The sequence below is a fragment of the Eleginops maclovinus genome, chromosome 13, assembly GCF_036324505.1.
Source record: "Eleginops maclovinus isolate JMC-PN-2008 ecotype Puerto Natales chromosome 13, JC_Emac_rtc_rv5, whole genome shotgun sequence".
NCBI lineage: Eukaryota > Metazoa > Chordata > Actinopteri > Perciformes > Eleginopidae > Eleginops > Eleginops maclovinus.
Window position 1 is genome coordinate 15657048 of NC_086361.1, and position 25236 is coordinate 15682283.

Here is a 25236-nt window from a genome sequence, read left to right on the forward strand (position 1 = left end):
GTAATAGTGTTACATATAAATGTATTTGTTCTATTTTATTTGATATGTGTAAGTATTTTTCAACATATTTTGCACATTCATTTTCTTGGATAATTATATAGCTTTAAGTGCTAAGACTCCTCAGTGAATGAATCTGGATGAATTAAAACCTTACATCTATATCTGCAGACACATTAATATAAACTCTGCAAGACTGAAGTAAAAACGTTTTTTAGCACTCATTTCACAGAAAATTGGAAAGGTTTCACAGACTAAGAAGGTTTTATTTTGGTGATTCACAGTGTAGGTGGAATATAAATGTGAGGTATTTCAGGATTCAAACACATACTGTACATTAAACAGCTAATGGAAAAAGTAATCAAGCAGTACAACACAATACGATATATCCAAATTCCTGCTCTTTACAAAAAGATGAAAAGAGTAACCTTTCAAAAAACATGTAACCAAAGAAAATATTCACATAAAATGTTAAGCCTTGACAAAACAGATTGTCTATACGTCTTTCTGTACAGGTTAAGGCAGACGTGCCTTTCAAAGTAAACAGCAACTTATGAGTCCCATTCCAGATGATAATTACACACATCTTTGCTGGTGACCGTGCACAGTTTCAAATCCTTTGTCATGCATGTGCATTATCGTATACATGTCAAGCATACACTTAACATCTCCCCCCTGGAGAGGGCCATAAAAAAAAAAGTCAATACATTCAAATACAAAATAAAGTAAACATGAATACGAAATAGTTTTATATATACGTATTATATAATAAATCCAAAATGCAGAAAGATATTGGCATGTAAACCAGCTTGCCATGCCACTAACTCCACCCACAGACCACTGTGAGTTTTAAGCTATATGATAAATACTGAATAATTCCTCAAACATCGCACTTAAAATAACATCCCCAGTTTAGGAGATTTTAAGAGACATGTGCTAAGTAAGGATAAAACCATTTTCTTCCATCTGGCTCAGCAGTGGTTGCAGTAACCCTGATGTAAAGCTGAAATAGCCAGCCCAGAGATCCCAGTTGGTACATTCAGGATACCAGGAGTGCCATTCCAAACAGCCCGGCAATAGTTGTGTTGGTGGGCAGACTGTAACCCTTCCCACACCGGCTCGGAAAATAAAGTTTCCCTTTAGCCTTTGGTGTTAATGGGTTACAAACATGGGTCTTACCCCATGTTTTTCTAAAGAGTTGACATAAAGACAAAAGAGACGCTCAAAGTGAGGAGAGAAAATCTTTCAAGCCCCCCTTCTTCTTGCCCTGGTTGTCTTCTCGCGTGAGTATCTTGCTGAGACGCTGCATGACCCAATTCTTAGGTTTAGAGGGAGTCTTGGAGGCAGAGGATCCTGACCCCGAAGTGTTAGAGGATTTGGAAGACCTGGAGAGAGAAGGAGAAAGTTCGGAAGGAGGGAGAAATAAACACAGGAAGAGTTAGAATATAGTAATCTGAGAATTGGTTGGTCGGCAGGAAAAGTTAAAAGTGTGCGTCAACAAGTACATGATCTGGCAAGCATGGATACCTGCACATAGCACCCTTACAGCTAGCTGCAGTCCTCTTAATGAAACATAATCATTCAAAAGCTAATGGGCCTGACACAGCATCCTCTCGAATGTCTGTGACACTTACCAAGTTTAGCCAAGGAAAGTTATATCCTAAACTTTTAGCTTGGAGGATATTAATAAGATCCACCTTAAAATAACTTACCTAGGTGTTTGAGCGGGTGTCTTTTCTTTGCCGGGAGTCTTGGGAGTAGGCATGCTGGCTCTGTGACTTGACTGTGGGGTCTTGTGTTTGCCCGTGCTCCCTGGTGTGCTGTGGGTCTTAGCGAGGCTAGCTAAAAACTCCCTGTTCATTCCTTTGTGTCTGGACGTTTGATTGCAAGTGTGGCAGGTTGCCATCTGGGAAAAGGAGAGAAAAGGAACATATTCATTAATGTTGCATGGCCTGAATGCAAATTCCTCTCAAATAGAATAAGGGTTTCAGGTGAAAGCACACAAAATCTGCAACTTTTCTAAAACATCCTTGAAACTTTTGTCTTATGATTCCAATTGATCTACCAACTGATGTCAGTCTGAATGAGGGAAGATGAAGCCTTTGTCATTTTCGTTTTTATTTCTCATCAAACCCAGTACAGCCACATCTGTCTGTATTTCTGTGGGACACACTGGAGTTTGTTGTGACTTAATCTGGATTGATCGCAGCAACAGAAAGCCTCAGGGGACACAGAGAGCCGACGATGGGTCTGCAGTAAGAGGGGCTTCTTCGCCCTGGGTGACAGCGACCAGCCTAAAGCACCACAGACATCAGACACATCTATTGCCATGTCGCAGTGAGGAATAGTTCACTGTGGGGTCCAGGAAGCAAATTCATGACGTGAAACATGTTTGAAAATGATTTGCCCAACAGCTGAGGCTCTTCCTATTGGCCCTGACGAACATCCCCAATATTATCTTACCCTCCAATGTTTGTACAGATATTAAAATAGCTGGATTAGTTAAAGCAGAATGGGAAACATTGATTTAGCTTTTGAGAGGGCAAGGGGGTTGTTAGGGGGGGCTGTTACCATGCAGTTTCACCCATTAAGGCTATAGGTGCTTTAACAGCTGTCCGAAAACTTCTTTAGTTAAAGTTGCAACAGAGTAGTACATTTTTTGCCTAAAAATCAGTGCAATATGCGAGTGCGATAATGAATAACAGATTGGTTCATTCACTATGCATTTCTGCCTAAACCAGGGTTAGGGTTAATGTTGAAAGGAAGGCTGAATTCAGGGCAGAAAACCCTAAAAAGTGTCCTGTAAAGCGATTAATATCACTATAATTAAATTACTACAAGCTCCAAAAGTAGCTAAACAAGAGAAGAGGCAAGAGAAAAGAGGTGCACTCTATTTTCTTGCTCTTGTAAATTGTTCAACAAATCGAATTGTGGTAATAGAAGGGTGAAAGCAGAAAACAGGCCGGTTGTCTCTCTGGCAGCGGCGCTAACAAGGGGGGGAAAGCTGAGAAGTCTGTTGCAACTTTAATCTCCACAAAGTTTTTTTTAACATGAATTAATTTAGCACGTCAGTGACACTTAACTGCGCCTTACACGACACATTCAAGCAATTTCCTAACACAGATTACACAAGACCCTATATTTGGCAAAGAACTCAAGACACTTATGAGAGTGACGAGACCCAGCTGCTCATGAGACCCTCGTGATTAAAGAAGGTAATTGGCATTCCAGACTCCTGACTACCCCAGTTAAAAATGTAACGTCCGCGTAGCTCAAATATAAGTGAGATAAACTAAAGAAACTGCAGCTACGGTTACTGACGCAAAAACTCCTTTACTTTCAGCCACAGATTATCAACTAAAATGCAATTATAAGATCAAGCGACACTAAAAACTAGGAGGCAATCACATCTTCTCAGTCGTGAGCGCAAGTGCAGGCTAAAGGGCTGCAGAAGATTCAACAAACTCTAGCACAAAAAGTCAGTTTCCTTTCCTCACTGTAGAAAAGTGCAGAACGAAGTGTTAATGGTTCTTTCCTCCGAACCTGTAGAATCTCACTTTTGATACAAGCCCTACAGATTTTTGCACAATATTCAAACAGGTCAAAACAGACCAAGACAGCAGAGGTCAGCAAGTGCGATCCAAGCTGTTGACAGGCCTGAATGCTGATGAGATGGAAAACTCACCGACACGAAGGTAGCCATTTCGGATTCTGACAGGTGTCCGAGAATTTGGTTTCTATGAACCAGGAGTAATAAGGTCCTCAGGTCTTCCTATTCGAACGTTTAAGAAGTGTTTACTAAACGAGCCTGCATGTCCAGCTTTATAAAGACCAGCCCAGCAACTGACCCACCTATCTTTGCAGAGGGGTGGGGCTCGAAAGAGGGGCTGACCAATGCACTGTCGAAAGGGTCGAGTACTCTGCGGGACAGCCAGCACTCTGCTGCTCCGTCAGTGACGAAGCTGTAGCAGCGTAGTAACTATATTTACTTTGTACGATAAAAAAGCCAGAAAAGATGTGTAGATAAAAATGAAATAAAAATGAATGCAGAAAATATACTGATTTGCTTTTGTATGCAAAATCAGAGCAGGAGTGAAGCAGAGTGAGGATTATCTTTCAAAATCTAGTTAGTAGTTTTATTATATTATTCTGTATTTTACCAGGTTAAATGTTTATTTTCAGTGAAACCTTTCTTTTTGTATTATTAATGCACTTTTTTTTGTATGTCTTTATGTTTAGCACTCGGAGTTGTAATTGATGAATGAATAAAGCTATATACACTAAAGTGTCATGAATGAATGTAAGCTGTTATAAAGTGCTGGTGCTAGTTTTAACTTCAATGTTATGTGAAGTATTTTCCTCTTATCAAAAGGTATATTTAAATACTGAGGTCATCACAAAAGTATTTCTAACTCCTAAATAGGAAAGCCTTTCTTTCAGTAGAGGAAGCTCCATACCGGAGGATAACATGTACCGGTTAAAGCCTATTCATCAAACTATTTATCGCTTCCAAAGTTAAAACAGCTCTTCTAAACTCAGCAATCTATTTGAGATTACAATTGTTGTGAAGGAAAAAGTCGTAAAAACTCAAAGCAGCGATGTTGACGGTGCAGATTAAGCTGGAGCAGCTGTTTTTAATCCACTAAAGATTATTTTATCATACAGGAACAAACTGTCTGCAGGCTTTTCTTTGAGTAATATTTTAAAATCCATGGAGCAACGCAGATATTCAAAAATGTGCTAATGCATAATTCAGATTTTCCCTTCATTCCTGTTTACATTTGTCTATCCACCTCAACATATTTGTTGTGATGAGCAGTCCTCTGTTTACTTTCATTGAGAACCCTTTCATCACTACCACCTGTTTTTTCCTGCTGCAATCACCCTATATCCTCCGGCAGATCATTTTCATCTGATCAAATATCAACAGGAAACTGGAAGCCAATACTCAAACAACAACTACTTGATTACTGGTTAAAAAATGGTGCTGAGGACATGTAAGCTTAGATTGTACTGGTTTGAACTCAGATGATTATCGGATGATTGCCACGAATGGAAAAAAACAACAACTTAGAGGACAGGAGTGAGAGCACCATAGTGAAGTGAACCAAACAAAAAGCAGACACCTGGCTACACATGGATGTTTAGATCAAGAATGACCTGCTGCTGTTTCAAGTACCACTAGCTCCTACATTTTTAAGTGACTTGCTCTGAAGCACTGATATAACAGGCTCCAAGTAAATCAACAGGAAAAGTGTGTGTGTATGGATGATGAAACTCAACCAAATAAAGAGATCGGTATAGTGACAACACGTCCTTTTAACCTACAATGTAATGTTATTCCTCATGTGTATCCAATCTTCACATGTAGTGTATGCATGCTAATTTGTTTTCCTGACTTTGAGCAAAAGATCTACTGAGTGGCAAATACCTTTACACAGCTGGGGTGATATTAAGGGAAATTGTTTATTGTTGAATGTTGAATTTTAGGTATCGGAAAGTGTAGGTTAACCTTGAAGTTAACAAGACTTGTAAAAACGAGATAAAAGAAGACCATACCATAAAAATGGGAAATCCAACAGTGCTTCTACAGAAAGAAAAAGTCACGGATACATTTCATCTTCATCCCCTACCCATGGGGATAATAGTAAAGGTCGGGTCCAGGGCTAAATGGTAATTGCCCTCTATACATAGGCGGTTATGACCATTTAGCTCTGGAAACAATTATGCATGGTGTGTGATATATCAGCATGTGCTCTTCATCCCTTGAATCCTAACATAAAAAAGGCATGAAATTGTATATAAACCTCGCTAACTAGCCCACTTAAAAAGCCATTATAAAGAGAGAATAAATCTGCTAAATCTCTTGGAGTAAGTTAATGTGTTTAAGGCTTTCCAGCATGCGGACAAATCAACAGCAACACTTTGATCTACAAACCTTAATATTAGACATGCATCCTATGTTAGTGTACCTGAATGCACAGGGAAACAAGTATGAGGAACAAAAGAGTGCAAGATATCTCAAAACACATCAACTCTGTCGGAGATTTTGCAGCTTTGTCTCCAGTAGCTAAGCTGTGCCCAGATATCTGATTTTGTGTCAGGTAAGAACATTAGAGACACTTCTCTTGTGGATAAATCTGAACTTATGAACACAGAAATCATTGCTTCTGCTGTCTAGAACATGCCAGTTCTGTATATACCTTCTGCCACCCTGTGATATGCGTGCTTAAAGTGTGTGACCACACTTGCATGTAACATTGGCTCTGGGAATTAGAAAAAAAGTGGCATGCCAAATAGTGGCACACACACATGGACTCACAAACACATACAGACCCGTATAAATCAATTCCACAAATGGACCCTTTCTTCTATTAATAGCCCCTGCTCCATAAATACATCCATTCCTGCCTTTCTCTCTCTGCTGCTGGGTTTCGGATCGGGTTGATTAATTTGACCCTGGCTGACCGACACCACCCAAGAGGAATATATGAGTAGAGTAACAGTGACAGGGTGACAACATTTGGGGCCTAAAAGAACCTTTGAATTGAATATTTGACGTGGCAGAGTTTTCTAAAGACTTGATATGCGTGCGATCAAAGGCACACATATTTACACGCAGTGTGTGTGTGTGTGTGTGTGTGTGTGTGTGTGTGTGTGTGTGTGTGTGTGTGTGTGTGTGTGTGTGTGTGTGTGTGTGTGTGTGTGTGTGTGTGTGAGAAAGTGATTTGAGAACACATCAATACAACACGATAGAGCCGAAAGCAGAAGAGCAGCTCAGAGATCAATACCTGGCGGGCCATGATGTTGCAGGCAGCCACTTAGGCGCGCTGTCTGGAGGCAGGCTGCACGGTAAATACACCGAGACACCCGATACCAAACACACTGATATTTAAAAAAAGAAGTCATATCTGGTCCTATACATTTTGTGTCTCTTTTGCTTTGATAAAGGTCACGTTTCATCCTGCATGTTTGCCTCAAAATAAACCAGAGCTTGATTTATGGCATAGTCGTAGATAAAGTAGTCAGATGGAATACAATAGGGTTTTTCCTAATGCTTTAGTAAATCATACATTGCAAGTTGTTGAATGATCTTCTGGAAGGCAATAAATCAATGATATCTCACTGTGGAAAAAGCCCGATAATGATTTTTCCGTCGTAGTTTGCATTTCATTCTGGAAGTAGAAATTGAGTTTATGCACACAATTGAGATTTATTAAATAGATCCGAGCGCACATTTTAGAAATCTGAAAAAAATACATTCAAAATGCTTCTGGATATTTTGTGCTGTATATTATTTGTTGGTCCACAGTTTTAGTGGAGACACGGTTTTATGCATCTGTCACTGGATGGAGCAGCTCTGCTTCAGGGTGTAGCTTTTAGATTCGGAGCTCCTCTGTGGACAATATAAAAGACGACTAATGGCACATGTGTTGCTTTACAACAGATTGGTGGTGAATGATATTAATGTTCTTACATACTGTCAGAATCAGTTACAGCAGTAATATACTGTAAATATATTGCTAAGTGGGGATCGGAAAACTGAACTGTGGCGGCTTCCAAACCTCTACACCTATGCCAACTCATATTAGAGCCTCGAAGAGTGATTTCCAAGATCTACAGCAGACTTTTAATAGTGACTAGCTACAAATTGAACAGGATTATTAACAGATGACATGTTGTTGTTGTTGTTGAGCTGTGTTAAGCTGGGCTACAGACATGATGACAGCTGAGATCAGAAACTGATCCTAGCTTGGGAAGACTAAGCAATACCAATGCCCACTACACTATGCAAGACTTGTGTGTGTAGCCTTCCATGATTCATGACAGTCCCAGCTGGCACTGACTTCCCACGACTGCTGCTGCTATTGTATTTGTGTTAACTTGCTTAAAATATTTCAGCGCAGACTTTGTTAAATCACTAAACACGTGAGACATGAGTGAGTGTCTTCTTTCCAGCAGGTCTCCTGTGTTTGTTTCTTAAGGCCACTACCACTGCTGCTGATTCCCTCCTGGCCTTTCTTTTCCCAAACATGTACTCATCTTGTCATCGTGTCACTCGATGCCCAACGTCAAGGTCTCCAAACACTCGGCGGAGCTCTTGGTGTTCCCTGAGAGAAAACAGAGGCGACGCAGCAGCCACACATCTCTGCCCCCTGTTTCCTGTCATCCCCCAATGAGGCACATTCTCCAACAACATAACTCCAGTAAAGATAAATATGACAAAGGGATATGGTGAAGGGATTGCCAAGAATGGAAGGAGGAAAGAAAGACCACAATAATGTGAGAGGGGCGGTCAGGTAGAAGAGTTGAGGTAAAACATAAGAGGAAAGAACAGGAAGAAACAGCAACAGAAGGAGAGTGATCGAGAGCATGAGAGGTGGCCAGTGAGGTCAAAAGAAGTGGTGACATAAATTACAAAGACAAGAGTCGACTCACGTCAGGAAGAAATGGACCATACGGGAAAAAGAGAACCAACCTCTTATGTTCGGTCAATTTGTTTTTTTCATGCCTGGTCAATCTGTTTTTCTAAGAGCATTGTTGTTTTCAGAGTATTACAAGTGTTGTTCTGCAAGCTCCATCGAGGGTTTTGAGTGTGGTTTTTACTTGTTTGGAAGGCATCGTGACTACACATTCACTAAACATATTCACATAAAAAGTTATTCTTCTGGGATAGCATCACTTTGTGTTCCCATAGTAAGTAACTTCTGAGTTAAAAACAAGGCAAAAACTCACCATCTAAAACAACAATATTGTACATGTTCAGGAAAGAGCTGAACTACATATTTTAGTGACGAACAACTCCGCTGGAAAGTATAAATCTAGGCTAGAGAAGAAAGAACAGAAGAACAGAGGAGGAGACGTATGCGCTATTTCTCGCTCCATTTAGGGTCTCTGCTTTTCTGGTGGGGCTACAATCCAACGTATTTCCATATCCTTTGCTAGATAACCTGCCCAGCATGCATAAACATGCCTGATTTATAATACCTCTAAAGACACCGCTTCACAGCGCTGAGGAAAGCATATGACGACCCACCCAGCAGGCGACATAAACATACATCCTAAAGGGAGAGCAGTGTGGCGTGAAATGAAGGGGATTTACACCCTGAGGGACGGCACACCACCCATGTGTATGAAGGTGAATATTATACTGGTCATGTGAATGCCTATATCTTTGTTTAGACAGGGATACGTGAGCTTTCATATCCCTCATACACTACTATACATGTTGTTGGGAAGACTACAGTTCACTCACAAAAGCTGGAATGACTTTATAATGAAATTTTACCAGGAGAAAACTACTAAAACTAATCCAAATATTAAATAACTAAAACAAATAAAAACAATTAGCTCTTCAAAATGTCACAACTCCTCTCATAGTAAAGAACGATCACATAAATGTTTTGACACTTGGAAGAAGACTGAGAACACAAGCAAACATGTCTGCAAGTACTTACAGCTTCGTCCTGCACACAACAAGGCATGAATGTGACAATACATTTATAAGACAGCCTGTTTTGATTATTCCTCCAATAAATCCCCCACTACTTCCTGTAGATGTAACGTGACTTACAGTAAGAGGAGCAGAACATTACGTGTACACGGCCAAAACACTCAACAGACTGACATAAAACAATACAAGAATAATACGATGTCACTGAAACCCTTTTCAAGTCTCTGGACATTATTTGTTTTAAAATCAACAGCAGCTTCGTCTGTAAAGAACAACTTTAAAACATATTTCTTATACACTGGCTTATCCAGACATCCTAACTACCCATGCGCTTGCTTCTAAATCCCATTCAGGCTCCTCTCCATGTCTTATCAGCATACAGCCACAGATACAACGATAGGAAAGCAGTTCACATTCCTGCCCTTATCTCCCCGCTCCACCGCTCTGCATTTTAAGGGTATCGCCTCTCTATCACAGCACGGCAGCGCTTGTTGCCCCTTGAACCGCCAGTACATGACAGGCAAGTGACCGAGCAAACAGAGGGTAAAAATACCTCAGAGGAAAGGCTCAGGGTGTATTGGTTTACTAGGAAGTAATGTCATGATCAAGTCATGACGAAAACATTGTTTACAAAGAAGTAAGAGGAGAGGTGCTCAGTCACGGCTGGGTGTATGGAGAGAGGCCTTCAGGGGCCTACACACAATGTAGGTATGTTTGACTAAGCCACACAGATTTAACACTACAACTGCCAAGGGATGAGATAGGCCCTAAAACAGCTAACAGGTCCAATCTACCCACTATAAAAATGCATTGATTGTCAAGATACAAGGTTAATTCTACAACACAGGGGTGTCTAACACATGCTTTTGTAGCCATGTCAATATAATTAGGGCAGTTTGTGTAATCTTTGGCCTCTGGAAAATATGTAATTTGATTAATTATTATTTTAACTGTGTATGACTGAACATATTGTATTTGCTGACCACTTAAATACTACCAGGATGTTCATTTTCTCCTTTTTTTTCCAGATGACTTCCCTATCACAACCTGGATTTGACCTTAACTCCAGTCCACAGAAGAAGAACAGGAAGAAGCACAAAGCCACTTCTTTAAAACATCATTGTGTTACTAGATTACTTTTTCTCTTGCAGTCCATCATTTGACTTCTTCTGCTCTTATCTATCTGCCTACCTACTTTCCTTTGTTCACCTTTTATGTTTCCTTTGTTGCTCTGCTCCCCTTTTCTCTCTACCCTTGTTAATCATGCTCCCTCTCTCCATCTCTGTCTTCCTCTTTGGCCTCAGAGTCCACTGATGTATAGTGGATTGTGGGCTCAGAGTGCCTGCATGAATACCTGCATGTTAAATGAACCCAAAAAGATTTTTAATGAGGCAGCAGCGTTTCCACTAGAGCTGCTCTTCATTAGGGCTGATGTCAGCTCACCAGAGGGACTCTTCAGTGATTCTCTCCTATCAGTGCTCTCTGATGTCGGGGGAAAATGACCCTATCACCACAAACTCCACAACCAATGTCCTTATCAGTAAAGTGGGTGAGTGCTGGCCCTAATCAAAACAATAAAAAAAAGCTTTCCATTCTGGTGCCATCCATTAAGAGGGCGATCAAAAGGGAGTACTGCAACACTTTGTGGGGCTGTGGGACGGAGCAGGCTGAGTGTTGACAAAGCACTGTCTGGAAACATTAGTTATCTTACAGTTAAGCATAATGGGACCACTGTAAAGACTGTAATGATGAGTGGAGCACCATAATGAAACCAGGCACTTTCTGCGGATGGAATACAAATGAGTTCATAAATCTAAATAGCAACAAGGCCTGGAGACAAATCATCAGGAGACAATGTAGGGCTTGTTCTGTCAAAATAATCTATGATTTCATACGGTTTTCAACACACCTGGGAAATGATTTTGTCTCTCCTTCTTCAAAGTTCAGAGGTCATGCACAAAGAGTCTTCACTTCTTCTTAACTTAGTTCAACACCACTGTAGGTTAGGATACAATGTGCCCGTGTTCTTCTGCAAGGACACTTTGCTGCAGTGCAGTGCAATACATAACTGCGCGGTTGTAGTGTTTTGTGTTCTCACCAGTACAGAGGAGGACGTTTGGAAGCGCTGCAGCAGATTTTTCTGCATCAGGCTCAGTCGTTTGCCCCGGGCCTTCCTGCGCAGGACACTCTGCACCCGTGCTGATGGACGCCGTTTTGGCCGAAGTCGCATCCGGTAATTGTTTGGATGCAGCCACTGATAACAGCAGGGACACACGGAGGTGCTCTGCAGCAGGTCGGAGGAACTGTACTTCCGTTGTTCTGAGAAGGAGCAAGAGAGACAGTGTGAACACTCAATAGCACCACTACCTATTGATGTTTGGCATGTACCTCTGTGAGTGTGTGTGGTTCTGCGTGTGTTTTTGATCCCACCAGGCAGAATGCTGCATCTGGCTGACTCAGTGTGTTTGGCTGTGGGTTAAGTGAGATTTATCAACCTTGACAAGCCGGTGACAAGGTTCCACTTCCTACTGCATTCAGCTGTTTGTAGCTATTATAGTCCAGGGCATCACTCATGAAGACATCCAGAAATTAAACAAACTTTGTAATTCAGAAGTAAAATTCATCAAGGAGGTGTTCTCTTTACTTACCGTTAGCCTTCACAGGCAACTTCCTAGGGAAGGAAAAAAAGAGACAAGATTAGCAATTCTGAACTAATGATTTTTATACAGTACCCATTAGGAATACAGTGATTTCAATTGGTCTAACTTTTTTTCAGCACGTTTTATATGATTTTTTAAATTGAAAACTAAACACCGGTACAAACATATTTTTATTTGGATTTTATTATTTCCATATTATTATTTATCATTTAAATATATTTTTTGAATTCAGCATTTTTAATATTAAGAAAAATATTGCTAGACTCCAAATCAATTCAGCATTGTTAAGCCTAATGAGTAGGACCTGTTCTCTTTCATTTGAATATTTTATTTAAAAAATCTGTATTTTTTGTTGAAAATGAAATTAAAAAATCAATGAAATCAAATGGGCTCTTGGTCAACTGGCTTTGTACTCAACCCGGTGAAAAGCATTAGTCAAGGATAATTATAAAGTAAAAACATTTGATTCAAAATGTTTTTTGTTCACTTGGGGAAAGCATTTACAAGTAAATCAACATGCAAATGTATTTATCAAAAACCCAGTTTTTCACACTGTTAACAAGGTAATGTAATAGGGAAAGGATACTTGGAATAATTTCGTTCCACAAAGCAATCAATTTATTATTCTGCTGAAAGAAACTGAGTCAACAATACTGTTAAAATAAATGCAAATAAACACATTGGAAAAAAAGCTTGTGACTAACAACTCTTCCTATTAGCAATGTGGCGTAAATGTCCCCCCGACCCCACCCTACAGAGCTACCCATTGACCGCCTTCAACTTTGGGAAGCATGCGATGAGACATTCCTGCAAATATGTAAACTAAGCTACTGCTAAATCCACCTAAATTAGCCCTGGGCTTAAATCAAGAAGAAGAAATGGACTGTCCAGCTGCACGTGTGGCGGGAAACGGCCTGGCTGTTTATGAAGAGGAGAAGGGGGCAGGGGGGTCAACTTTAATCTGGAGTTGACCCGCTGACTGCAGCTGTGTATGCTGTCAGCGCTTTGTTGACGCTCTCCACTAGCATTCTTACTCGCCCTACATTTGAGATGGTGCATTGTATTGTATGACGTTAAGTGGGCGGAGAAGGATTACTACATATCTGTCATCACTTTTCCCACAGCCTGAGTCACCGTCGCACGATCCACCACTATTTAATAATCAGTGAATTAAAACTGTCAGATTATATAGCAGCCCTGAGGACAACACTGGAAATGAAGAGGAGTTGTTGGAGGCTGGCACGGTGCATTGTGACTCCGTAGAGGACTGATAACTCACAGGCCTCGAACAATTCCCGAAAAACACTTCTGATGGTTGCTAGGAAAGCTTTGTATAATTTCTGGCTGACACAACGTCTGCTTTAGAAAATCAGCAGGTTTTAACACAGCCCCTACGGCGGTTGCTTCACAATTGAAAATCAATAATCAGAAATTGTTCTTGACACCACTGACAAACACTTCATAAAAGGACACATTCTTCATGCTACTGACGGAGTAAACTCTCTGACAAGGCCATGAACAGACCACTGATGACTCGACTGTGAGGATTTATCAGATTTCGTTTTCCCATAATCTCTCCTTCCGCTGATAACCCAGCTTTCTGGAACCGCAAAAAAACCTCTTCCATTGCCCTGATGTAATTATCATGCTTGTCAGGCATCTCCTTTTAAGGGCACACTTAGTTGTGGCGAGAGAAGATATGGGCCTTACACATGAACTGTTGACAACTGGGAGATGCCATAAAGAGATCCTTAAAGATGCCAAAGGGTGGGGGGGGGCTGTGTTGACTACAAGGTAATAATGTAATTAGAGACAGAAGCACTGTCTGAGCTAAAGCACACAAACAGAAGCAATATGAACATTTTATTGCTACCATCAGGGTAAACAGTGCTACTGGATTCTAAAAAAAAAAGTATAATAAGGCTTCTAACTCAGCTAGTGGGGGGGGGGGGGGCTTCAGCAACAATTAGTGAACACTAGATATTGTATCCTACTACAACACAGTCTGGCGGTGTTCCTATTAAACAGCTGGTGTGACAGAAAGAGGCCAGCAGGTTTCTTACAGTCTGGAGTCACATTTATGTGTGTAGACGTAGCTGGCTCCAGCGGAGAGGGGCTGTAAGACACGAGAAAACAAAGTACAAAATCTGTACAGAAGAGGTTCGCATTGGGACAAAACAAAATGGGCGACAAAAATCAGAAGTAATAATTGCCCCTTCATTGAATAATTTATGTTAAGACAAGTTTAGTTATGTTTAAGTTATAGCCAACATAAGGTCAACCTTTAAATGACCATAATACTTTGGTTTATGACAACATACAAGCAAAACTAATGCCATTCCCACTGACAGCAAATATTAGCAAGCTTCCATATTAAACTTAAACCTAAGAAACTGAGGTATATTAAACATTATTCCTGCTAAACATATTCATGTTGCATTATCTTGGTGAGAATAAAAACCACATTGTGCTTAAGGACCGCCTCACAGAGCATGGCTTTAGGATAGAATTTGAACACACCACCCTGGGCTCTGGGAAACCATAATAATATTTTCCCACTATTTTCAGAAATGTTACCTGATATGATTATATAAAATGAAAATGATAAATTAAATTACAGTTTGAGCTCTACTCTGCTTTATTGTCTACTCAACACAGACCTCTACTGGTACGAAAAGTCCAATACCATTAGCTTATAATTGATTATCATTGATTTATTTTTAATTACATTTTGTTGGCTTTATTAAGAGTGAATGGCATTGGGTTTAATGCTGACCAAAAACACAAAGTTCAGTAACTGTTTGTTTGTCAAGCTGATTATCTTGCATAGTTTGTATATGAGACCATGCAGGTTCCAGTTACCAAACACACAACTATGACTATGAATTTACTGGAATACCACTTCACTAGTCGGGAAATGGGATCTACGATAAAGTCATGTCGGTTCACATACAAGGAAACAGGGCGTCACAAACATTCCGATAAAAACATTTTCTTTTCAAAGGAAATGTTGATATTTTTGTACTGAAATCAAGATTGTCAAAAACAACAAACCAATTGTAGCCCTGATGCAAACAAAAACAAAAAGCCATTGGTTTATAATCAGCCTGACAGAAAGTGAAGACAGTGGCAGAAGGCAGTAACACAATCTCCCACAAGTATGTGTAGTAGTGTCTATGAGCGCAGACACGCACCCACGACCGAAACACTCTGGTGACGCATGACCAAAACCATAACTGGAGAAGCAAAGGCACTGAAAATCCCCTGAGGAACACGGAGAGACAGTTTCGGTTCATTAGGACTAAAAGCATTTTCAACACACACTCAACACTTATGCCAGCTATTTGAGCAATGCTGACGAAAAACATTTTCATTTCCCCTCAGCTAACTGATCAACTGCGTCCAAGATCTCAATCTGAAACTCTATTTCATTACATTCATTTCCCTCCTGATATGCTTTCCATATTATCACTCTGGCTGAAGATCAAATTCAGAATTAAATTAGCTCATCACACTTTGAGTTTTTGCTGTGGCTTCTTATTGTGTCTTCTCTGCCAGGCACTTTGGCATGAAACCAGCCTGGTCTTTGAGCTACTGGTCCAAACATTTAGATTTGTGTCTTGCCTGCTAGACAGCTGGTCACAGTTAGGCTAAATGTGGTCGAAATGTTCTCTTTAACCGCTCATCCATAGCCAGGAAATCTGGGGAACCGATCGATGTATTTTAATAGCACTGGGCTCGCACACATCCGTAAAATGACCCTGACTTGGGGTTTTGCCGTTAAAACCTCTGTTTTGGTTTCCATTCATGGATCTGCCCGCAGATTTCCTGGCTCGGCTGAAAATGAAAACAACCTGGAGGATGTGGGGACATGGTTGAAATCCAACTCAAAGTCCACACACACACTTTTACACACTTCAAATGGATTAATACACCATATCAATTATGATAGAGAAAAGCAAATAGACAGTACACCTGTGAATTGCAGGGTTCTCACACACACTGAGAGACTAAAGTTAAAGTGGATTTATCCGGAAATTACAATCAGCTTTCCATCTGCCATCAGAGAACATTGTAATGCACTCTTATGTTGGCAAAGAAACAAATTGAAGCAATGAACTGTGCATGATGATGCAGTTTAAGAACCGGCATAAATTATTTGAGTTTTATTCTAATAAGGATGAAAACACTTGACTACCCGAGGCTTATTAGATAAAGGCAGTTGGGAAAGACTTGGTACTTTTAAGAGACCTTTTGGCAACCTTGGAAAAGATAAAAGAGAAGAGGCAAGGTTCTGTTTGCACTCCTACCCGATGATAAGAGAAGTTCTCTTTGTTTGCAGCACTTCGTTTTCACGGTGTTGTTCTCTTTTTTAAGCTTGTTAGGAAGTTGCTGTAACCTCACCAATGCAATATACAACACTGTGCAAATACACATGATTTAATAAGAGTAGGTTCAAATTGAATTCATCACTTGCAAAAGCTCACACATGCTGCACAAAGTCACCCGGGCCATTAAACTGCACATGAGCAGCCATTGGACACAAGTAGCTTGTATAATGGGAATTGCCACTGAAACTAAACAAACAGCCATGCTTCACAATAGGAAGATCATTTATATAAACAGCCTTATCTTGTGGCATCATCAAAGAAACAAGTCAGTATGCAACAGCCAAATATAACTCATAGACTTAACACGTTTCTTGGAGGTGGAAAGACACTGATAAACCAAGCTTTGGATGTACAGTCACTAATGATCCGACAACAAGATGGATGTTTATAAAATAAGTGTTATGCATGTGAATCTTTATCACGGCCTATATTCAAATGTAAAATGTGCCAATTCTCAAACAACTGTACATAAAACGCTTCTCGGTGGTTAAGGGTTAAATTGAATGACAGATCTCTTAAAACATAGTTTAACACTACACATCAACTACATATATTACATAAATTATGCTTTTTAATGCTGTTGAAGGTATGTTACAGTCGTAAACCAAGCAAATATGATCAATATCAATATTAAAGAAGCCTAAAAGTGTGTGGTTTTGTTAATTACATCTTTACACAAATTGTGTGTGTCTATACCCTTATTTTTTACAGTCAATGGTCTATACAATCAAATCACACAATCTACTGTGTGTAACAAGAGAAAGGCTATTCTATTACAGCGTTAACTCCCATTTCTGCCAAGTTAAAAAACGGGAAAATGCTCGTTACAAGAGACAAGACATCTAAACCACAATGCAAAATCCCAGCATTTATTATTACCCACTGGCTCTTTCTACTAGCACCTACAGAATTAAAAAAGGATAAAGTATAAAGACACAGCTCTGGGATAAAATAATGTCAGTAAAGTGTGATTTATCGGTATGTGTCCATCAGTTATCATCACATTCACAGCTCACACTGGACGGCTCCTCCACCTAGCGCCTACAGGCTTCCATTACAACAATACACGAGGGCAAACAGCCTCAGCTTTGAAAGTGACAAGAATTTAGGATTTTAAACAAAGTTTCTTACAGTAAGAACCGTGATAGTTCCGGGCATTTTTCTTTATACAGCAAGGAAGCGTCCAACAGGAAGTTGACTGTTTTTTCTTCTTGCTGAAACTTCATTTTAATGCAGGGTGCTAAGTGACTCGTTGAAAAACTGGAACTGCACTAAAAACCTTCTTGAAACTTCTTCCGAAAAACCTTAAAGGGACCAACAAGGTGAGAATAGACGTTAAAATAACGTTTAGACACTGTCTGGTGGAGCTGCAGTTCAATCTCGATAAACCTTTTGCTGTAAATCCACGTTGGGTCGCAGGATTGTGACGTTGTTCGCAGTGCATTGTGGGAGATTGAGTCAATCTGCGAGGTACACTGCGTGGCGAATGTATTGTTTGTTTAGGTAGCATAATGTAACACAGCTCCGGAGAAAATTAAGAGACCACTCCAAATTGTTCTTAAGTCTTTATCTCTACATGTATGTCAGCCATTCCAGTGTCTGTTGAATTCTAACACTGAGAAAATGTGTCAGTAGGTTATAGAATACAATACAACTTTTTTTTTTTAATAACTCAAAGACATACTTATAAAAAATAAAACAAGACAAAATGATGATACTAAAGTGGTCTGGGCTGTATCATGCAGTAAACACACCGAGAGTAGTTATTGAAAAATGACATTAATTCAAAAATAAATTCGTAGGCATCATTTGATCTGATTTAAGATCAACTCACTTCTATTAGGGCTCAGGTATCACAAATTAGGTTGACACCCCCAGTCTGGAGTCTTCTTGTCATAATTGATCAGGCAGTAACGTTTCCTAAAGTTTAAAGTCAGATACTAACTCTAAACTCATTACACCATTTCAGAGATAAATTAGGTAATGAGGTTATTTTGCTGCAACCTTCCTCTTTATTGCTGTCATCATTTATTTGATAGATCTTACTGGGCAGTAAGAATTGCGAATGTTTGACGACATTACAGTCTGTAGCTATTGACATCATTATTGCTGTGTCTTGCGCATTAACAAACCAGGTGTCTTTGGTCCACGAACACAAAGGCTGTACATTAACCTGTGCCATCCGACAGGGTTATGTATCACTCGAGTCTACAAAACTCCTGCAGGTTCCAGTGGAATTACTGCATCGTGTCAACAAAAGAATTCTAAGGTCAGGAAAAAGAGCGACAATGTGAAATTGTATATCTCTATATCAGCAGCAGCAGCATCAGCAGTAGCAGCAGCAGCAGAGGCAGCAGGGAGGGAGAGTTTACTGAGTGCGCATCGATGGTCACTCTCTGGGGTGCTGATATCAAATGAAGCCTGAAATGAAATGAAGCGGTTAAAGAAACACGGGATACAAAGACATAAGTTCCACAGAGGTTTTGTTCGACACGAGAGGGGATTTCATTCAGCACTAGCGACAATTCACACAGCTCCTGCTCTGCTCGTCTCAAGGTGCCCAAGGACTGATCTCCGGAGCTGTGCGTTTTACGCACATTTATTCCCGGAATATCCACTCTGACTAACGGTAGGTTGGTTAGTTGCAGTCATTTACGAGAAATGCAGCAATTTTAGTTTAAGTAAGGCAATTATGTGTTACCATAGTCCCTTATGATCTATCGAGGTCCCACGTGAACCTGAATTAAAACAGAAATAGCCTCTGACGCCATCCTTTCCATTGTTAAAACTGAATTGCCAAGGTGTTCCTTTTGGAAGTTCATCGTTTAGTGCTATATTCTGGTAAGCTGTAGAGTTTATTTCCCTTTTAATAATAGGTTCATGATTGTATGATTATTTAATTGTATCCATAGTGTTGTGATAAGGCTATAATAACATTTTACTTATAAGATGTTGCTGCTGTGGAGATTTTCTAAAATGTTGTTCTTTGTATGTTGAAATGCTTCTTTGCTTGCGCGCTTGTGTCAGTTAATGGGGAGAAAAGATTTCGGGGGGGGGGGGGGGGGTGCCACCCTACACTGGAGATATAAATCATCTGGCCGGTATAGAGCGCACAAAACTGATGGAGTAAGCTAAAGTGTGAGGCATTGCTTCTCACTTTGTCCGCGAGTAAATCTCCACTTTATCAGGCGCTGTCAGGCAGCCGCTTTCTCACAAGATTGAAACAGCCAAGCGGTGCAGCTCTTCGCAAGTGTAGTTCGCGGATAAACGGATTTTCGCTCACTACCAGGACATAACTGACTCGCTATTACGAGGGAGGTACAGAGAGACAGACCGACAGACACACACAGATAGACACACAGACACACAGACACGCGCGCACACAGACAGACAGACAGGTTCATATTGTGCTCAAAATGCGACCACATTCCCATCTCTGCTGCTGCTGCTGCTGCTGAATTGAAAAAGAGGTGATGGAAAGGTAGGCTGAATATTTTTCACTCATAGTACATTGGCATAAATTAATGTTGTGTGATGATATTATGAAAATGCATGATTACTCTTCAACTCTTCTGCATAGTTATAAATGAACCTATTTTTTCTGCAGGGCACAGAAACCCTAAAGCCAAAGGAGTTCAATCACTATCAGGTGCTATTATAGTGTTAATAAGTCTTTGAAGGCTGCCTGAGATGAGAGGAAATCCACACATTAGATATTTTATGGTTTTGTTTTGCACTTTGAGTCCACAGTAGGCTGATTTTTTTAAATCTGTTTTACCAGCGGAACTCAATATTGCATCCCTAAATGTATTTATGCAGTACTTATTGAGGCATTTGGAATTACACTTGTCTCCATTGTGCTGTGGTGAGACAGGTCTGGTGCCAGCAGGACTAAGCTTTCACCTATGGAGGCAGAGACGTCCCAAAGTGTCCTGTCAGCATCTGCAGGGAAAAGCCAAGACCAGCAGCGGCCATGGAGCCAGTTATCACTTCTGAAACGCAACACAAACTCCAATAGTGCTGAGAAAGCTTGGGAGAAAAGGCACAATGCCCTGTAATGCTGCATGTGTGTGCGCTTGAGTGCAGTACAGTCAGTTGTGTGTGCTGTACATCTTTGTGTTGACTTCTCGCTGTCATGCGGCTATAACAACAACAGGGTCCACTTCAATCAGTGTTCTTCTGCATACTGGTGTGAATCGCATATGCGTTCGTCTGTTTTCTGAAGTCACTTCTCTGCAGAACTCCCTCATTTCACACATCTGCAGCTGCTGAGTTTAATAGTCTATACTCTGTGATGAGTGTAATTATCCATTTGAATGAATAATGGATGGCGATACGATCAGTGACTCCGTTTTTATGCTTTGTCCTGATAATGGGCTGCATTTGATGCAGTCTTTAAAATTCTTAGCTCACCTTTAAGCAGATTTTAGTGCAGACATGTATGCTTATGCACATGTGTGTTTGTATTGTAGAGATGCTTCTTAGTTATGGAAGCAATTGTCATATTAATGCTTCATTTAGAGCGTAAGCACTCTTCAAACACCCTGCTTGTAATGCATTCACCACAGCCATTCCTCAGATTAAGTGTCAATGAATGGTCTGATCCAGCAACACAGAGAAATAGAAAACCAAGGTCACAGCATCACTTACTCGTAGGACTTTTATCTGTGTGCAGGTCGGAAGTTGTCTCGCTTCGTTGGGAGTGAACACACACCACTAACATTAACTCAATGACTTCACATTCTGATAAGATAGTATTCTGATAAAGAAAGATAAATAGGATTTAATATTCAGCATTTGACAAGTGATAACCACTCAGTGGAAATGATTTGTGAAGACGGCTGAGTCACTCAACTGTTACTGGAATCTAGGCATGTACAGGCCCAGAGACTTCCTTATTCTCTTGTGCTATTTTCAGCTAACCCTTTCTGTGGTTACTGCACTTTCTGATAGAAGCATGTGAAAACTCAAAAGAAGGTGATCTGGTTCAACCTTGTTGTATAGCTCATTCTCCTTTTCTGTACTTCAGAAAATAATTCCTTAAAGATATCAGTATCAAGTTGATTGTGAAGCAATGAGAGCATGTGTGTCTCTCAAAAAGGCAGAGTGAGCATGTGTACATTCCTATGTGATGGTCTGCGTGTGCCCAGAAAGCAGAGCTGTGAGGACGGACTGCTTTTCTGCACCATGCGTAATCATGTTAAAGAGAATAAAGATGTTGGTTAAGGATGATCCCAGCATCAAGAACCCCAGGGAACAGTAGCTCTTTCACAACACACCAAGGGAAGGGACCCAGTGGAGGGGCCAGCTAAGGTCTTTGTAAAAGGTTGTGTATCCATGCAGAATAACAAGGAGAGGAATAGTGAGGAATAGCAAAGCCGTCTTCCTTTATGTGCTTTTCATAATAAAATGGTAGAGGGTTAGTGTTCAAGGCATGCCCTGGAAAGCATTCAACAGCTTTACAGAGTATACCATTTCATGGTAAGATGTAAGTAAGCCTCTTTGCGCATTAGTTTTGTATAGGTATGATGGGAGAGCCCAACCTCTGTGTTTGACAGATAGCACACAGTCAACCTCAGGTTAAGCTAAATGTTTGACCCGTTGATGTGATTTATACAATGGTTGTCATTTAAAGACCTCATTAAAATTTGCCGGTTGAATGTCAGGCTTTAAAGCAAAGAGTTATGTCTAAAACTATGGTGTGAAAGTTATGGCGACTGTTTGTTTATTAGCTCCCTGCGGCCTTGCTAAAAGAGAGAATGAACGGGCACAGAGCCTCACACCCTGAGTGGCTGCCAGGAAACTATTTTTTCTATTCCCTCTTTAATTCCAGACAGCAAACTGATTAATGCAGAGCCTATCTGAAAGGCCCAGCAACCTCACATTTACAGACATTTTAATGTACTAGGATCTTCGTGCAAATTAATGTATGCAAAGTTTTATAGTCATCACTTTTCAATTACGGATGGACCCGGTGATGTGTTTTCCCTTATGTGATAATGAATAGCCTGAGTAATTGCCATGAGTAATTTGACAGCAGTGATTTTTTTTATTTAGGCCGATGTGCTTTGCAGAACGTCTTTTTATGAATGTTTGTATAGGGATATTAATAAACATAAAGTTGGGCAAGATATAACCACTGGCATTATGTAAATGTATGTTTTCTTCTGTTTCCTCATACAATTTCTTGTAGGACCTAAACCCTTTTTCTCCTTATGTTCCAGCAAGCTGAAATCTCCCTCCATATCACAAACTGATTAGAGGAGCCACACCATTGTAGCTGCTGTCACAATGTACCATTGTTGAGTCGTCCATTGTGTGCGCTTCTGAAAAGCAAAGGACCATTTTTAATGATTCGATTCCAGCTAAAGGGACACGGCACATATCCCTTACAGTCTCTGTGATCATTGTCCTGATTATAGTGAATTATTGGGCCCTAATACTCAGCGGCAGAACTTCAATTACAAGTCCAGTTAATTGCACACTGTGTCTGCTACAATATTCATCTGGCAAAGTCATTTCAGTCCTGTCAAAAACTCATTGTTGCCGCGGTAATGAAAGGCAATTCACGTAAACGATTGAATGTACAATCTGGGTGGCCTCATTCTCACCACAGCCAAGTCGCCTTGAGCGGTTTCCAGGAGTATGCCATCCATTATTAGGCAATGTTTTTGTCTTATGTCCTATATGGAGGGAGAGGTACACTGTGACTTCCATTACAAAAGGAGCCAGTACCTGGTATTGCTTCATGCACTTGATGTAGGAGATCAACTCTTCCTGAGAGCAAACTTCAAATGCATCATTCCGAAAGGGGTTAGGCAGCCTTTATCTCTCCTCTCTGATAAAATATCTGTGCAGTTCTATCTGACATTGTTACCTAGACTTCACTCTGACTCAAAATTCACAATATTCTCTTTTTCTTAGGTTTGAGGTAAGAATAGTAAGGGTTAAGTGAATTGAATTTTGCCCATGGCTCTCCTGTATTTTGCTTGCTTCGTCCTTGCAGCTCCTTTCATCTGTCCTCTGAGTTCATATCCCTGCGGTTTCAAATCTAGGTTAAACTCCTTTCCATACAAGGAACTAGGCGAGAGAAATATTTTCATGTAGCTGCCCAACTGTACTGCATCACAAAAGTCTGATTAAAAGTGAGGCTGATGTAAGAGGGATTGGGGGATTGGATCAAATCCTAGCAGGGAACATACCACTGTGAAACATTTGGGTTAAATGTCACAGAAGAAAGGTTGGTTGATTATTTCTTGTTATTTTGCCTGTCGATGATCCATCTGCAGATACAAGGACATGCCTGTGAAACTATGGCATGACCTTTGTTTGTGATACAAACAGCTCTGAGTTCACTCGGCTATGACCTTTTAATGCCAGTTACACGGCAGACTCCCCGAGAGATACGAGAAGAAAGCGAGAGAGAACAACTTGGGGCTGGTTTGGGAATTGATTGCATGCCTTCCACATCTTTGATGACAAACTGCTTCCCTATGAGACCTATAGATAGCATAAACATCACTTAGCTTGCACACATTTCAGATTTTTACGCCAAGATCACCCCAGCAGATATGATGTATTTTCAATATACAATGCACAACCATGATAATGATTACATTTAATCCCAATGACACCCTCAAAATCTGCCACAGGGCTTTAACATATGGAGGGATCTTTCTCTGTAAACCAGTGGCACTAAAAGTCATTAACCTTCTAGTCAGACAATTTGGGACAGAAGCCTTTTTCTCTAGTTGTTGAACAAGGTGCATATGAGACGAAGCTAGGAAGGCCAGCCCCCTCTTCGCTAGGTGAGAAAGGCTACTTTCATTGGCCAGTTGATTAATGTGGTGTCTTTGCATGTGCATCGCCCTTTTGGCGCTCTCATTCGCTCTCCATTAGTATTTTCCTTCATTCTATTATTCATCTCGTTCATTTTGCCCCCGCTCTCATCTCATTCGGTCACTTCTTTCCTCATATTCTCACATTTGCTCCCTCTGTCTCTCCCACAAGAATCTATCGTAATTGACTATCTCCCTCTCTGCCCCCTCCCTCTCCCCCTCATTTCCTTCCTTTCCCATCTCTGTTTCGTTCTCTTCACAGTGTATCAGCTGTCGCCAGCCCGAGCTGAAGGTGACCTGTTGGCGGGGCCAGGGGCTGCAACACAGGACATGGGTCCTGCTTGTCCTCCCCGCTCGTGTCTTGTGTTGCAGCCAGTGGTTTCGCCTCTCTGACAACCGATGATGGACTGAGCTCCCAGAACAGATGGATCCCACGAACCATGGACCTGCAGACCTAGCTCCTCACTCTACAGGGGGCTTGTTCCCATATCACTGGGAAGTTTAGTTTTCAAAATCAACATATTTTGTCTTACATTAACGACAAAATAAATCACTACCAATCAAAATGTTACTCTTGTGTTTTCATTTGTAATGACATCAGTGGGATTCAAGGATGCTTTGTTTTGGACTAGGTTTTGGAAAAGTGTTTCTAGTTAAAATTCAATACTTGTTTCAGTTCATGTCTTATGGATATAGCTGCAGACATAAGGGAATAACTTTGCTGTGACATTCTCAGTGTGGCATTTAAAGAAACGATCAACATCGAGGATTGTTATTCTTTTCCAAACCATAAACACCAGGCAAGCAATATAGCTTTTCAATGAGCCTTGACTCGCATCAAATGAAGCAGCACTTCCAACTTTCCCAGGGAGCGAACTTCATCGTGATGCAATGGC

General features: G+C 40.6%; 1 protein-coding gene across 1 annotated transcript; it reads right to left on the reverse strand.

The window, feature by feature from the left end:
* Positions 1 to 242: 242 nt before the first annotated feature.
* Positions 243 to 17931, reverse strand: c13h18orf21 (chromosome 13 C18orf21 homolog). Its single transcript, XM_063900143.1, has 5 exons — positions 17634 to 17931; positions 12100 to 12122; positions 11550 to 11770; positions 1710 to 1903; positions 243 to 1382 (listed from the first exon to the last, which is right to left on the reverse strand). The coding sequence occupies exons 1-5, from the start codon at positions 17726 to 17728 to the stop codon at positions 1220 to 1222; spliced, it is 696 nt and encodes a 231-aa protein (XP_063756213.1). The 5' UTR covers positions 17729 to 17931; the 3' UTR covers positions 243 to 1219.
* Between the last annotated feature and the right edge of the window lie 7305 nt (positions 17932 to 25236).